The 17,267-nt window shown below is 36.6% G+C and overlaps 1 protein-coding gene across 3 annotated transcripts in view; it reads right to left on the bottom strand.

Annotated features, from left to right (window-relative positions):
- The window catches only part of KIDINS220 (kinase D interacting substrate 220), a 75,452-nt gene that overhangs the window by 10,400 nt on the left and 47,785 nt on the right, over positions 1-17,267 (bottom strand). For 2 of the 3 annotated variants that reach the window (XM_065631427.1, XM_065631426.1), the window contains exons 23-26: positions 12,594-12,772; positions 10,248-10,474; positions 5,626-5,736; positions 4,686-4,742 (exon numbers count right to left, since the gene is read on the bottom strand). In XM_065631427.1, coding sequence (XP_065487499.1) covers positions 4,686-4,742; positions 5,626-5,736; positions 10,248-10,474; positions 12,594-12,772 — 574 coding nt within the window. The remainder of the gene's footprint in view (positions 1-4,685; positions 4,743-5,625; positions 5,737-10,247; positions 10,475-12,593; positions 12,773-17,267) is intronic. The other variant, XM_065631428.1, reaches the window with a different exon arrangement.

Genomic DNA, 17,267 nt, shown 5'->3' with positions numbered 1-17,267 from the left:
AGAGCTGGGGCACTAATCTTTGTTCCTTTGACTTTTTTTTTTTTTTTTTTAATATGATGTTGGCTGGTCACTAAACAAAAGTTATACCTCATTTTCTGAGTAGATAGTCAACTTAAATTATTGCATAAAAATTAAGCATTATAATTCCACGACAGTCTAGGCACCTAATGTCAGGGCTGCGTGTTCCTTCTGAGGACAAGACAGTTGCTCTTCAGATTCTGCAATGTCTCCCTTATTAGGTGCCTACGATATCTAATTAGTTATCATATTATGCATCTAAGGGAAGAAATTTAGGTCTCAATGAAGTCTGATTTTTAGCACAGCTAAAACTTTTATCATGTTAAGGATATACACCAACCATCAAACTGATGAAGATGACAGGAAAGAGCTTCATCCATAAATGATTTATCATATAGTACTTTTATGTACATCTCTATTTTTCCTCTTTAAAAAAAATCACTTTGAGTTTTTCTTCAGAATACCAATTTTGTCTAGTATTTCTCCATAAACACACTATTTACTATTGATATGAGTTAGATAATACATCAACAAAGAAAGAGTATTAAGTAAATTCAAATCTTTTTTTTAAGAAAGTGTATCAATTAAAATAAAAGAAACTATTATAGCCAAAATTACATTGTGGCACTACTAAAATAGATGATGCCTAAGCAATGTGTGTAAGCAATTGCCTTTGTTCTTTGCATTTATTCAATATATTATCTATCATACATCTACAAATAAATGAAGAAAAGTTTTAAACACTTCTTATTTAACAGCTCTCCTCCAGATCAAAATATTTTTTTAGCAATCAGGAACAAGTAATTCTTTCTGCATGCATTAAGAGTTAGTTTAGAAACTCTTCTTTCTGTGTATAAAAAAATATGGAAAAGTGTTAAAATATTTAGACTATTTTTGTTAAAGTGTGAACTGTTTGAAATAGATGCACATTAATCCAAATCATTCTTTATAAAAAGCACTCTCTGAAGAATAAGTAATGCAATAGCTTTAGGGATATTGTAATCATGTAAGTGAATTAAAACTGTACTTAAACTGACACATTTTTCAGCCTTAGTGGCTTTGTTAGAGATGCTTAGAGAACATTAGTCTGAAAAGTATTTGCCATGCAAAAGCTAAAAGCAGCTTGTCAAAACAAACCTCAAGGCTAGTAATGAGCATTAGTTTACAGACAGCCCAGCGTGAAGCGCCAGTATGACAGCATCTGAAATGACTCTGAAATAAGGGAATGATCATTGACAGAAAGTGGCTGTACCTGTCTGATTTTGCTTAACCCAGACTTACACGGCTTTGAGAACAGGACAAAACAGAATGAAAAGAAACAACAGCTGAAAGCGACATCAGAAAGGTTGAACACACAGACGACATGCTTTGAGGTAAACTGAGATCAGTGTTAGGACAGAAACAGGATATTTTCATAATCTGATGAAACTTAAGACAGACCTTCAGAATATACATTGAGTATATACTATACAAATACTATTCTCCTATGAGCAAACTTCTCTGTTTTGCACTTGTAAAAAAGCGACACTTGCTGTATTTTGTTTGCATAAAAGTTTAACATTTTTTCTGATGGAAAATCCCACTTTTAACCAAACATTCTCCCGCCATTTCAAGATCACATTATACCACCAATGCATCTGAAATAACTGATATCTTGTATCTAAGCACACCCGCCCCACCTCCCAAAAAGCAAACCACCACCACTCAAGAACTGAAAAGGTTGTTCTTCTAAGAACAAATACTCGAAGCACAAAAACGCTCTATAAAAGCACCTGGAAAATCCATACAAGAAATTCCCATGCCACTCATTTTCATTCATGCTCAAACTTCTGAAAAGCACTCCCAGTTTCTTCAGGAGTATTGCAGGTTTATCCACACGACATGCTCCAGGCCATGTTAGTTCTCACTCAAAGCACACGTACTACACCTCGAGGTGTTATCTTTTCAATGCAGTACCAAAAAAAAAAAGTATTTAAACAAAGTAATTATATTGGAACAAGCTGCATCCTAAGAAGTCATATTTAGCAACGCAAACTAAAGCGCACGGTTAAGTTTATGACAGATAACCACTGCTAACGCTGGTTTGATTTCTAACAGAATAGGGGATACTATGGACAGATACTGGTAACTCCACAATCCAATGACAAACTCTTCAGAAGAGCACTCCAGAAGTTTTTGCAGTTCCTGTCAGAAATAACCATTTATACAGTAAAGTCAGCAGAAATGCATGTTTGCCTCCATCACAGATGTCCAACAGCTGACATATTAAGCCTATTTTCATCAGTGTTTTATGCCAATACCCTAAAATTTGCAATGCACTTTCATGTTGATACAACTACATAGATCATACTCCATTTAGCAAAGGACAGTCAACTACAGGCCGAGATAGACAAGTTTTATCAGCAACAGAATCCAAATATAGAAGGTGGCAGAAGTAAAATTCTTGCTACAGAATGACTGCTCTCAAAATATCACTGATTTCTACTAAGCTAACCTAGACTTACACTGATTTTACAAGACTAATGATGAGGATCTGAAATTTCAGAACTCTTGTCAATTCCAATATCAGACTGATAACATCCCAGGGCCTTAACTAGATCATGTAGCATCCTGAACACAGCTCTGCCAACTCATGCAATGAGTAGCAATGATGCTCTGCGTAAAAAAAAAAAAAAAAAAAAAAAAAAAAAAAAACCTCCCAAAGAAACTGGGGTTTGCCCTGTAAGGCTTAAGACATTCAAAATAATGACTATTCTCTATTTTACACAAAGTAAAATTGCAACATTTCTGGCTCCTTGCCAGATATGCATAAAAGACAATTTTGATTCTGCACACTCCTTTTGTTTTCAATCAAACCAATTAAACATCTTGGTGTTCATTAACTACTTTGTACAGGTTTTTAGCTTATTTCATTACTTTGCATACACCAATCCACTTAATAAGTAAAAGCTGTGTCATTCATATAGTGCTAGCAACCCATCAATTAGGAGCTACCTAAATAGCTGGAAGAAATTATTGTACCCATCACCTCTGGATAATGGCAGTACCTAAAACAAGTATAACACTCTTTCCTTTCAAAGAAATTTCAATGAAGTCTACCAAAGAAGGGTTTTTAGAATAGATGAAACCCTGATGAGGCATCCTGTCAGACACACAGAATACCATATCCTGACTAACAACATTCTCATAAACCACCCAAAAGATTTTTAAAAATCCAAAATTATAGATTTAGGCTCTAGGCTAAATATTTCCAAGTCTCAGAAAAGTGTATGATTCGATGCACTGTACTACACAGATTCGCAGTAGTACAAATTAAACTCAAAAATAGGTCCAATAAAATCCCCCGTTATTGTTATTCCAAACAAAGTTTTTTTAATGTTCTAACTCCTGCATTTTCCTACCTACAGCCAAGAGACTACATAACTTACATGAATCTTTTAAATTGCTGCTTGAAACTGCAGCCTGTGTGTGCTTACGATACATGCTCAGAGCAGCAAGCAGAGGAGCCATCAGGTCCAGGTCTGGAGCTCATTCACTGCTTTGCCCTGAGACTAAATCCCACTTTTCCAGCCCTGTGTCCCTCCTCACGCTCACAGATACACACACACTCCAGCCATCACCCTGCCGTTTTCTCAAAAGTCCTTCCGTTTTCTCCTCGCACTGACAAGATACAAAGGACTGGGAAGAGAATGGGATACTGAGGTAAGGAATCAAATGCAGAGAAGGCATTGGCAGCTCCAAAAACATACTACAAGAAAAGCTTACCCCAAAGTCATCCCTTCACACAACATAGCTGATGACCTGGGAGAGAGAACTTCAGGGAACATTTTCCCTCGCATCACCCATACATGGGTGCTCAGTGAAGGTTACGTGCAGTTAAATACAGTTCTGTAACTTGCGTGGGTTTGTTTTCTTTTTTTTTTTTCTTTTTCTTTTCCATTGCACAGCAATGGAAAGACATTTTTGCAGTGATTTATTAGAAGAAAAAATAACCAAGATCAAACTATAACTGTTGCCAACAACTATCAGCAGCAAGTATTAAGAGAATGATGCAATTATATTAACCTCTTTGGTCTGGTAATAAATAATGATTTTTCCATCAATTCCCACAGTTACTGTCAAAACAGATACCCATAAAGATGATATAATTGTGTGAATACTTAAGATAAAACAAAAACAAGTCATGGCAAAGGTACATGTTAGCATTCTGACTCAAGAATAAGCTTTTTTTTAAAAAAAAAAAAATCAGAAGTTGCTTTAATGTGGTGTTAACTGCAATAGCTTTATGCCACCAACTAAAGAAGTGGGGATCAGGTGAGAGAGACGACTGAAGCGGGAAAAACACAGTTACTCCATTCTAAAATCTAAGCACTGAATGACCAGCTGTCAGTCTGTTCAGCTACCACAACACTCTTTTTACTGGAAGCTCTCCATAGCTACAGAGAAAGGTAAGGGGAAAACTACAGGGAAAAATATAATATATCTTAGAAGTGAAATATTAGCTCTTAAATTCATTCACAAACTACATTAGTTTTCAACTACTCTATTTGCCCACCAAAGCCACTGATGCAGTGTTAGTCAACTGCAGTTACGATTAATGCAGACTCATTACTGCTGAAAAAGCAATGAGATGCTAAAATTTCCACACCACATGACTACTCGTTTACCATTGAGGGGTCTGTGGGTGAAGGAAGCCCCTCATCAGCATCCTCCTTGATAACATCCTAACAACAACAAAATATTACGGTTTGGGTAAAATGATCAAGGGCTCAACAAAAAATATGAAGTAAACAGTGAATGTGAATGATCTCGTAACAATATATAATTCAACAGAAATACATTTGTTTTCTTCATGTAATTAAAGATTTTACCACCTTTTAATAGCTTTGCCCATTGTATCAATATCTTAGAATAAAAGTGATTGACAAGTGAGGCTTTTACTTTTTTAGCTTTCCTTAGTTCTTAATTTCATTTGAACAGGCATCTGCCACTAAAACAAATACTGTTAAATAGGAATTTTATTATTCTACATGAAGCTAGAAAAGTCTGCTCATTTTTCCTTTTCAATGGGTAAAGTTGAATTATATGTACTCGCAAAACCAAGCTACAACTGATGTATACTTAATATAAAATGCATTTTGTTTTACTTAAATATTTAAGCCATTCCTTTTAGCTTTTTGCTTTGACCTTTCAATTTCTAGTACTCTTTACAACACTAAAGGATGTAATTTTACCTTCTCCACAGAATTTGTATGATTAAAAAAAACGTAAAGATACATTCACAAGTATCACTTATTATGCTATATCAATTTTTTTACTACACTGCAGTTGACATTTTCATTAAAATATCTTCCTGCCAGTATTGCAGGTCATAGTCCTCTAATCTTGATACCTGGACATTAGAACAGGTTTTCCTCTGTAACCAATTTCTAAAGTTAAAACAAAATACATTTTACATTACATGTTAATAACTCCTTTGCTTAAAATATTTATAATACAGAGCTTGTACTTATCTAATAGTGAATCATCATTAATAACCTTCATTTTCATTACTCACTATATTTTTTTGTCTAGGTTAGTATTTGAATTACCCTTCAAAATACTTACTAGGCCATTGTTCTGATCTCTGGACAAACTCGTTTTTAGTGGTGGACGTGAGATGAGATGAGAACTGCCAGGGTAATACCTTGGCATGTAAAGATATGGGGCAAAGAATGGCTATGGAAAAAAAAAACGTAACAAAAAAGGGACAAACAATTACACAAATCAAAATGTAATAATAAAATAAAAATTATTTCAACAAAACACATCCTCTAGTTGAGTTTAATAAAGTGAAAATAACAATTACTAATAGGTGTCTTTACTTTTTTTTGCATTGAACAGAATTCAATCAAAAGCCCTGGAGTGAGTTCTTCAAAATCTCTGATCCCCTTCTGGTCCCCCCAGAGCCAAGGGGTGCTCTCGTGGCTTTTCTGGAGGAACAGAGTTGCAGTGGGTTTGGTAGCTACACTGTAACATCTGTTTCGATTGTGGGAAAAGGATAACTTATGGATAGTTCTGGTAATTTCACTCTCCCTGACTTGCTAAATTCAAAATCGCGTGCTCAGTAAAACTTAGAAATTCTGTTTCATAATAGCCAAGACAATTGTACCAAAAAAAAAAGTGTGATACATAACAGCACCACTGGAACTTCTCATATTTGTGGTAACCAATCCAAAGGCTTCCACAAATACTAGATTTTATAAATCTAGAAATGGATTTTTATAGCAGACAGCATTTGAGCTTTGTTTTGTTGGAAATGTGTTAATGCATGTTGTTCAATACAAAAAACATTTTAAAGAACAATGTTAGTTATCATAAAACAAATAGAAAAAACATGTTTTAAAACATAAATACTTTTTTTTTTTTGCACAAATATCAGTTAATTCTAATAATGATTTTTGCAACCAGCTTCTAAACCTAAGAAATTTCAAGAAATGTTACTAACAAATTTCAAGAAAAAAAACACTACCCAAGTTTCCAAATTCTTATCAGTGTAAAGGGTCCAAATGAGAACTCAGGCTTTTAATAAAGTCACTTCTAGAGGAGACTGAGATCTCCGAATTATAAATATGCTTCCATTTGAACAAATGACTCCTTATGCTCCCATCTTTCAAGTGCTAAAATCAAGTGTATGTGTGTGAACACAGACGAGCGTGCATTTGAGAGTTATGACGCTTACAAGTGGTAATCCAGGTAAGAAGTACAAACTGCTTTTCTAATATTGTGAAGTTTTGTTTTGACCTATCTGTGAATTTGAATTTGGTTTGGAAATAGAGATTTTCATTTCCTTATCAAGTCTCATTTAAGGCAATGTACTGGAAAGCAATACAGTGGTTTAGACTTCTCCAAACAATGGCTGTATAACAGATTTCTGATGTTTCCATACATAGCATTTTCAAAATTGTGTTATCTAGCTATTTAACAAAACAGAACATATTATTTGGTTTGTGTTTCTGCACATGACAAGATTCTGATTAGTCTACTGCACCAAATTCAGTATAAATAATTCTATGACTCAAGGGTCAACTGGTGAGGGGGGAGTAAAATTTGTTGAAATATGCCACTTTGGATTTGTCAGTAAGGACTAAAAAAACCTCTCCATTCAGCAGCAGCTGTAAATGAACTGAGAAATTCAAGTTTAATTCCTGCATACATCAATTACCTAGATGGCATACGCTACAACTCTGGGTGATTTATGGAAAATACAAACAGTTCCATATTCTTAGCTGCTAGAGGTACTCTCTGTACACTTCTTCACAAAACTAAGACCAAAATATCTTATGTTCTTCCAACATATGAAGCTGCATGATACGCATTGTAACCATTAGTCTAAACAGGGAATTTGGTTTGTTTAGTTTTAAACAAGTAGGAGAACATCTAGCCTTTGTCTTACATTTTTTGGTTAGTACAGTATGATTCAGAAAATTCACTGACTTAAAAGTATTTCACTGTCATAAGGCACAGATTCTGTAGCATCTTCTGGAAATGAAACTCTCTTGAAAAAAAAGTTCATGTTATTCCTAACATAATTAAATGCCTCAGTTTTCCACTAACAGCTTAAACCATGTGTAAAACCCCCAAGCACGAAATGCTTAATGATCGTACAGCATTCAAGTGCCAAGCTCTCACTGCAGAAACCATCCTCTGAAACACACAGGGAGCACTTGTTTCTTGGTTGCAAGTCATCAAACTGCAAAGCAATGAAAAACTTTGCCCAATAAGGCAATTATCCCACATTTTTTTTTCATAATTTCTAGTTATGCCTTCAGCCCCCTTCAACTACTCCACTGCTTCCCAATTGTGGGATCAATTCTCCGTTATAGGCTTGAACTCTACAGACTCAACCTTTCTTTGAAGTACAATAAGAGCAGTACTGTGAAAACATGAGATCAATATAAGGCCATGTTGGGCCTAAACCAGCGTAGAGCTGTTCTCCAAGTTTGCAGATAGCTTATAAAGGATAAGCATGATGGTTTTTATTTTTCTAAGATATCTAAGAATCTGCTGCTGTGTTGCAAAAAATGTCTTCACACACTACGGTTTCTAGTTCCAACCCAGGAAATCTCAATTAGACTGGCCTACTGCTCTGACCTTCCCCATAACAAAAACGATCTCCACAATGACCCATGATCGCCGTGGTTTTGGGAAGCTGAACTTGAACCCAACTTGTAGCCAGGCCATTAGACAGTGGTAAAATGTAAATGTCCAGCATAGTCCCATACTGAGAGCTAAATACCCAAGTTGGAGAGCTGCTAAATGGGACTATAATATTTCCTTTACAGTTATACAGGCAGACAATGGGGTTTTAAACCAAAAGTGAATAGACTATGTCACTGGAAGTTCAAGGTCCGTAAACTAGAAACACCTAAAGAACAAAGCAGAAACATACGTAATAAAGAATTCGCATTTCCTAAAAATAAACAACCTGAGGTTTTTTCCCCCAACAGCTCAAAAGCTTTTTTCTTATGCCGGATTGAGTACTTAAAGACAACAGGACATAAAACATTTACTGGTCAGAATAAGGTATCTATCCCCAGAATTTAGCGTGGTTTTGCATAAAATTCAGGCATTTCCATAGAAGCATCTGAATCCATTGTCTTGTGTCATATAGGTATCGAAGATCTCTCTCGGAAACTTCAACTGGGGTGAGCCTAGTCTTCTACTGCTGTTCTTTTTTTTAAACACCATTTTTACAAAAACCTGAGAAGTGAAATATGATTGAACACGCTGAAGGAAATCACCTTTCAGTCTTTCAGTTTTCTACTAGTAGGTTCTCATTACTTATCTCAGTATGTGGTGTTCATGACGTACCTTTATGACTCCATAGAGGAAAGTAATGAATATAGCCCTTTGTCAATATTTGAAAGTGTGGAACACTAAAACCAATTATACCTTGGAAGAGCAGTATTAAAATTCCAGAAAGAGAGGCCAAAACCAAAGTAGTCTTCAGCAGGCAAAAAGGAAAAAGTAAGCATGCCTGTAAGTCTGTGTATGCACATAATACAAATGAACAAATACAGTCATTGTATGAATGGCTTATGACTCACCAGTAGTTGCTTTTGTAACGCTTATTAGAGCCACAAAAACATACAAGTGTCAACTGTGTATCCCCCCATACTTTAAACCTTGTCATGTACAGTAACACAGACACAAAAACAGGGCTTCCAATTAAACACCCACTTTAACAAAGCTGAGTTAGTATCAGCATGAAGATTCATGTGACAAGCATTTAACAGTGTTGGACTACTTCAAAGTATACGTTACTTTAAGTTATTTTCAACAAAACAGTATATTGTCATTGTATTGAGGGTATACAGTTTTGTGCTACATGTATTCTTTTCTGCCTTGCTTAACAAACACTGATTTAGGAATAATTCAATTTTTTTTCTTTCCAGCTTACTAGCTTGAACGTTTACCCGCTGTCAAATCTACTTAAAGTTGAGGCCATTTCTTGTATATAGAAGTAAGCTATGATATATCGGCTTTCTACTCTTTTTTTCATCATAGTACTGCAGAAAAAAAAGTGAAAAGTTTAAAAATTCTGAATACATCCCACAAAAAGAGAAAGTTTAGACTTGATCCAACTATATGGTAAAGCACTTCATTCAATTGTCAAGTAAGCCATGCCCAGGCCTATGTTTGCCAAGGCCCACAACTAGCTCAAAAATGAATGTGTTATGCAATTTATGTTAATTTCTTTAAACTAGTGCAACACTGGTTTAGGGAAAAGATCCCAGAATAACTTTAAAAAGAGACAAAAGCGAAGACAGACATAGATCCTTGTGATTTAGCTCCCTACTTGAGTTTCTGTATGTTTTAACCAAAGTCCATCAAGAAAAAGCTGGGATCCCTTCCAGTGTCTGTGAGCAACTGTGTTAACAACTGAACATAGTTTACCCCATAAAAGTAAAATTTAAAAAAAAGAACCTTCAATATCCTACAATTGAGCAGTGTCTCAAAATCATTTGACCTTTTTTTCCCCCTTGTGTAATTTGTTTTTCTGATGCAATTTACGACTTTTCTCCCCCAGACTACATGGACTGAACATTACTGTGAAAAGTACCAACTTTTGGACTTTTCTCCATTCCTAAATAAAACTTGTATGGGTCTTTTAATATTTTATAGATGACATCTGCAATATTACCAGATTAAATCTGAAGAATGTTAATTGGTTCTCGATTATTTACCCGATTGTAAAATGGATGCTGAGGTCCTGTCATACCACTATAGTAACTGCTGTGAGGCTGCGGTGATAAAACTCCGCTATTGAAAGGTCCGTTGAAAGAGGTTGTAGAAGAGCAAGCTGATGAAGGCTGACTGAACAGAGATGTTGCTCTAGCAGGTGCCTCATGTAAAGGCAACGTGGGATAAGGAAGGCCTCCCATATTCATCTGATCTCTTGCAGCACGAACATCTGAAAAATAAAAAGGTAAAAAAGAATGAGATTTTGCTTGAAACATTTGAAGAAGTATTGATTTGTTTACCAGTTCCTTACAGTACATTTTTGTGCATTTAACTCCAGTCAGAACTCATCAAGTAGAACGTCAAATGTCACTTTCAGCTGCATTCGGTTGATTTCTCTTGAGGATCATATATACACAGGGGTCTTTAGGAAAGTTAGGACAATTTATTGCATAAGTTTACATAGCATATTAAATGCCTCTCAACATTCTCTCCCAGAGAGAACAAGTTACAAGTTCCAACCCAAATGGGAAGAAATGCAGGAACACATCGCGCCAAATATGTCTCTGATGGTGAGCACGTCTGATGTGAGAGTCAGACCTGCACTATTTCTGAAGAGATTAACGAGACAGAGCTTGGGAACAATGTCACGCCACCCCACTGTGGCTATCAGGCACAGAGAAGGAAGTTCAACAAAGTAGGAACAAAAAGGATTCCAGTTGAGGACTGAAGAAAACTGTCACAACAGAAAAGACAATCAAAGAGAACTATTAACACCTGAATTCCATTCCTACCTAGAATACTGACTATCATACCGAAGGCTCATAAGGATCCTATTTTAAATTTAAAGTTCTGGTTTTCTTCAAAGCTTTAGCAGTCTTAACAGGTAGAAATGTCAGGATGCCTTAGCCTTACTCCAGAGCCAACAGCAATCCCTAAAACTGGACAAGAAGCACCACACCATGTGCCACAGCAACCCGCAGCAGCAGCGAGCAGTCAGAACATTTAATGTTTTTTTCAGAAGAGAACATACCTGAATCCGATTGCATCTTTTGAGACTACAAGCAAGTAAAGATAACTGCTTAACAGCCACTGCACATACACAACAATCCCTCTAGGATGAATTTAAATATCATACTAGAGCAGACTAAAAAGTAACTCACGGGTACCAGCTGCACAGGTATCTAGTGAGGTGTACATCAAATGGAGATGTTCTGCCTTGTTTCACTGGTTTCAGTTCTACAGGATCTTACTGATGCTATTCAAAATCACAGAATCACAGAATGTTAGGGATAGGAAGGGACCTCAAAAGATCATCCAGTCCAATCCACCTGCCAGAGCAGGAACACCCAGATGAGGTTACACAGGAAGGCGTCCAGGCAGGTTTTGAATGTCTCCAGAGAAGGAGACTCCACAACCTCCCTGGGCAGCCTGTTCCAGTGCTCTGGCACCCTCACTGAGAAGAAGTTTCTTCTCAAATTTAAGTGGAAACTCCTGTGTTCCAGCTTGCACCCATAGCCCCTTGTCCTATCATTGGTTGTCACCGAGAAGAGCCTGGCTCCATCCTCACAATGCTCACCCTTTACATATTTAGAAACATTAATGAGGTCACCCCTCAGTCTCCTCTTCTCCAAACTAAAGAGACCCAGCTCCCTCAGCCTTTCCTCATAAGGGAGATGCTCCACTCCCTTCATCATCTTTGTGGCCCTGCGCTGGACTCTCTCCAGCAGTTCCCTGTCCTTCTTGAACTGAGGGGCCCAGAACTGGACACAATATTCCAGATGAGGTCTCACCAGGGCAGAGTAGAGGGGAAGGAGAACCTCTCTCGACCTACTAACCACCTCCCTTCTAATACACCCCAGGATGCCATTGGCCTTCCTGGCCACAGGGGCCCAGTGCTGGCTCATGGTCATCCTGCTGTCCAGGACCCCCAGGTCCCTTTCCCCTACACTGTTCTCTAACAGGTCGTACCCCAACTTATACTGGAACCTGGGGTTGTTCCTGTCCAGATGCAAGACTCTACACTTGCCCTTAAAATTGTTAACAAAGATCTGGAAGACAACTTCCATGCCTACTAAAATACCATTGTGTGTAATGGTCTCCCCTGTTTGCTAACTGTCTTTGAACCAAGAACAGCGCATTCCCCCCTCCAAAAGAGATACTTCAGTCTAGTATGATCTGGCTGTTACAGCAAAGCTACCAAGTGAAACTGAATGGCCTGTTACTGAAGTCAAATAAGACAATCTGAAGGTCTGATTCCATGAACTAATCGTGATTCTACATAACATGCAAAGTAGCATGAAAATAAATAGTAAAATTGTCATTTTCCATTTATTTGAAAGCATACTCACCTGCAATGATTTCTCGTAGCTTGGGATCTAAGTTTACAGTACATGGCAAAAAGGTTCTTACATCACGTGCAACAAGAACAGGTGTCCGTGAAGATAAAAATACTTCAAAGTTCCGTATGTCTCCATCAATTTCAAGTAGAGGTTCAACATCTTTAGTTGTAGGAATATTCTTTGAAATTCTAGGAGAAAAAAATTGTATAAATTGTAAACCATATTTATTAGACTATGTCGTCCATTTGCATAGTGATATTCAAGGGTGAAATATCAGTACACTTGCATCCATTCTCCCTGTTCTCTGGAAAACAAAAAGAACCCATAAAGAGCTCACTGTCTGCAGAGAGAACAATTTAATATTTCCTAATATGCAGGAAATCTCAAACTGCTACGTAATCTGATCTAATTATATGCTTCAGAGAAACCTCAAAGAAGTGAAACAGAAGACTGAAATCAGATCAGGAATCTATAGATCAGTAACATCAAATCCAAAGTAAGGGAAACTCAACATTCATCACCATTAACTTCAAACATCCATTCAAATTCTGGTACTCTAAGCAGAAATTCTATGGTTAAAAATCTCATTTTTAAACTAAAATTTCTTGTCACAGGAACACTCGGGCATCTTAAGACACTGATCAAAACCCAACTGCACATGATTTCATGGTAAAAAGTGGAAAAACAACTGCCTGCCTTCAAGTAATTCACCTCCTATGACAAGAAGCCACAAACAGAGGAGAACAAAACTATGAGACATGATCAATATAAGGGACTGTTGCTGCATTACGACCATTCTCAAGCAATGGTGTAGTGTTTGGTGGTTTTGTTTGGTTGGTTTTGGGGGTTTTTTGTGTGTTTTGTTCGTTTGTTTCTTGTTGTTGTTGTTTTTGTAAGCATTAGTCTCAAGGAGAGTTTTAGGAAGGAACAAGGAGAAGGACTAAATGTTAGCCTTGTGGAAGTTTATGAAAAGTTCCTACCAAACGCAAGCAAGTGATGGAGGCAAGTGATGGGTCAGATGGACCTATCTTATTTGACATCTCATCTCATCTCATAGAATCATGACTGGTATTTCATCCAATGCCAAATGAGAAACGAGAATGTAAATGATGCATGGATGGGAAGGGAAGAAGGAGCCCTCGTGTGCACTCAGTAACCTATCAAAGTGCAACCAAGAATCTTTTACATTAAATAAATACACATTCATGTGTCTAGAAAGAGAAAAGAACATAGCACTTAAAAATCCGGTTGGAATTGAATTTTTAATACAGCTAATGAACTAAGTCTATCATTAGCTGAACAACCTTACCTGATTTCACAATTTGTAAGCTTTCTAAGAGCAATGATCTTCTTTTATCTTTAGTTTTAAATTCTCCATAAGAAGTAGATTTTTATGTACCAAGGGATTATTCTAGAGACAACAGTAGCAGATTTACACAGAATATTTAGCATTTAATGTTAAGAGAAAAAAAGGAATCGAAGATCAATGCTAGATGTTTAAAGTAAGTGCAACTCTTTTACGTTAAAGATGTATTTTAACTGTGTGTTAATCTTTCAATCTGATCTTTTTAAGAGAGTCTTGCCCTATACTAAAAGTAGAATTAAAAAATTCCTATAAATTTTACCAGAAAGCATCTGAATGGACCACATACCTAACAGATGAAGGATACTGCCACACCATGCTGTCACAAGCAGTATCTATGAATAATTTTATTCACAGTGAGATGTTACGACTGCAGCATAGGAAAATGTAACAAATATAAAGTATAAGAGCAAGTCTAGCCTATTCTAACAAGGGTTCTGATCCTGTAAATCATTATGAGCAGTCACCTGGATGTCAGTGGGATTATACGCTTTAGGGAAGTTCACTGCACACAGGGCTTCACAGGCTCCAGCCTTAAAAGAATAAAAAGCGGTGCTTCTGTAAGAAGAGAAACTTGACACCCAGAAGTAGGTTACAGTTTCAAAGAATGGAAATAGTTCATTCTCTAACAGTGTTTAAATAAATCTAATAGGAGCTAAAAGTGGTCCTCACTTCAAAGAAAAAAAAAACGAGAACATTCACAGTATTGAAGTAAAACATGTACACGCAATAGAATCGGAGAAATGTATATTTTACACTAATATCTAGCTACTACCTTCGGTTATTCTATTTTGCCTTATATAAAACTACAACTAAACTGACTGTAAATGTATGTCTTTATTCAGACATCAGAAATGAAAAAAAAATAAACCCACTAATGCACGCTTGAGTTACATATATTTACTATGAGCATTCTAAACAAGAGTTCAACACTGGCAAAATGAAAATTAAGTCACTTTTTAAGCCACGGACTAAAGAGTTAAAGAGTGGCCTACTTCAACACATCTACAAAACAAGAAGCCAAAAGAGAATGTGACATAGATTTAAATAAAACACACAGCTGATGAATCACATGAAACAAATTAGCTGAATTTTAATGCCAGCTCTACTTAAGTCTGAATGCGACCAGTGTTCTGAATGTGATGAACAAAGCTACTGTTCAGCAGCCAACAGCTCACTGCTGGTGTGCAGATTGAAGTCTCCATTCGAACCTCCTGAGCTCCGTATCTTAAACTACGCCTTTGAAAGAAATATTTATGTAAATGATAATCTTTTGGCAAAGAGCCACAAAAATTGCATGTGCCTGTACTTCTCAGATAAAAAATAAAAGGTTAGCATGTAAAGCACTTCAGGAGTTACTTTTTCTAAAATATAAGCATACAAATCTAAAAATAGTGCTGTGAACACCCGATTCTCATTTTGGGGCTAGATTTTCCTGAGGCAGAAGAATTATTGTTTAAATCAGAAACATCAAAAACTGTCAGTGTTAGAGAGTGTTTCCACAAGAAACTACGTGAATTTTAAAGGAATGAGCCCAAACCAGAATATTACATTGACAGAAGAGAACCTTAAAAATTGAGGACACTATTCTGCACGTGTCCTTTCCATGCACGGCTAAAATTTAAAACTGCTTTTGTTGTGGATTAAGTTATATTCCAACAATGATGGATTATTTCCGGCTTTTTCCTCAAACAGAAATATTCACTACAAATACACATCGGTAAGTCATCTTATCTTCCATTCTAAAGACTGTGAATTTGTTCCAAATTTTTTCTAATCTATTTCACCTTGCACTTCCATGACTGACTTGGAAAACAATCCCCATGGTGGGTCCCGCACTGAACCTTGCTTTGCTTTGAAGTTATTGATCCTCTTCTTCTCCTGTCTGGTCAATATAGTGTCAGTGTATCTTCATGCTTAAGGGTGTATTTTTTCTGGATTAAAAGCTCTCACACAAAACACTCCAGAAAATTTGCAACACTGTCAACATATCAAGAATACTGCTGCAAATATTGTTTCAAACTGAAATCTGCAACAGGTTATTTGGACATTGAAAAAAGAGCATTTGCTCATATACGCACTTGTATAAAGGCAGGAATAAAAAGTCATCACACACTCAAAACATAAGGGAAACAATGTTTTATCTTAACACAGACTGAAAAAAAGAAAGCTATAGTTTGATATATCTATCTTGACAAAAATTATAAACCCCTCAGTGCATATTAAGCAGTAGAGAGACTTCACTGAACAGATGCAATAGCTATTTAAAAACTCCTGTTACTGTAGGTATTCGGGAAAGCTTGCTCTGCAAAACCAATTCTAACCATCCAATTCAAGTAACAGCAGATAAACCATCTCTTCTGAGTGTTCCAGCTTTTGATCATTCCAGAAAGAAAATAAAACCCAAACATTTTGATCCTTAAAAGAATGATATTTATTAAACTAATCTCCCACACCCAGTATAATGCACCGTCACTGGGCCGTATTAAAAAGGTCTAATTTTAATATAACTCTCCTGAACACACCCTACACCAGCGTTCTTCATAATTAAAGTGTTAATACAGTTACAAATGCCTAGATTTATTCACAGCTTTGCAGTGCTACTTGAATTACAGAATGCAAAATAATTTTTTGTAAAAATCAATGTATTTATTACACAGATGGAAAAGCTGCTAAACAGCGTAGCACAGAAGAATCTAAGACTGCTCAAAGCCACTCTGTAAACAGAAGTAACCACGGCTCACTAACTGCCAAGTCCAATCAGATCACTCACACAAGTGAAATACAAGAATACAGTATTAATCTGGTTTGGGTATTTTTCACTGCTGAATGTCAGTTACAAATGTACTTCTTGGGTTTATGCAGAGCTTCTTTTATTCAATACCTCCACCTGGAGGACTTCAGAAATGCAGTAAGTACTGGCAGGTCCCCTAGCATTAGAGATGCCCATGGTTCACCCCAGTCTCCAGCACAAGATTCTTTTCCAGGGCTGGGTTCCAGCACACAGCTAAACCTCGGGACCAGGCAAAAGAAGAATCCTTCTCCAAAAGTCTATGGCAAATGCTTCCCTGACAGAAGCACAAATTCCACTTCTCAGAATAACTCAAAGACTAATCTATCAATCTGTTGCAAATGCTACCCAGAAATGGAAGGCAAAAAGGTACGATTGCTATACTACATGAACTTTGATAGGTTGATAACCAAAATCCAAGTCAACCAGGACCAAAGACATATTACTTCCTTCATACAGCATCTGGATTATCTGATCTGTTCCTTATCTTGCCCTTCTGAAGCAGGTTCTTATGACAGAATTGACTTAA

Source organism: Caloenas nicobarica, chromosome 3 (assembly GCF_036013445.1).
Source record: "Caloenas nicobarica isolate bCalNic1 chromosome 3, bCalNic1.hap1, whole genome shotgun sequence".
In the NCBI taxonomy this organism is placed as follows: domain Eukaryota; kingdom Metazoa; phylum Chordata; class Aves; order Columbiformes; family Columbidae; genus Caloenas; species Caloenas nicobarica.
This window is presented reverse-complemented; position numbering and strand designations above follow the sequence as displayed.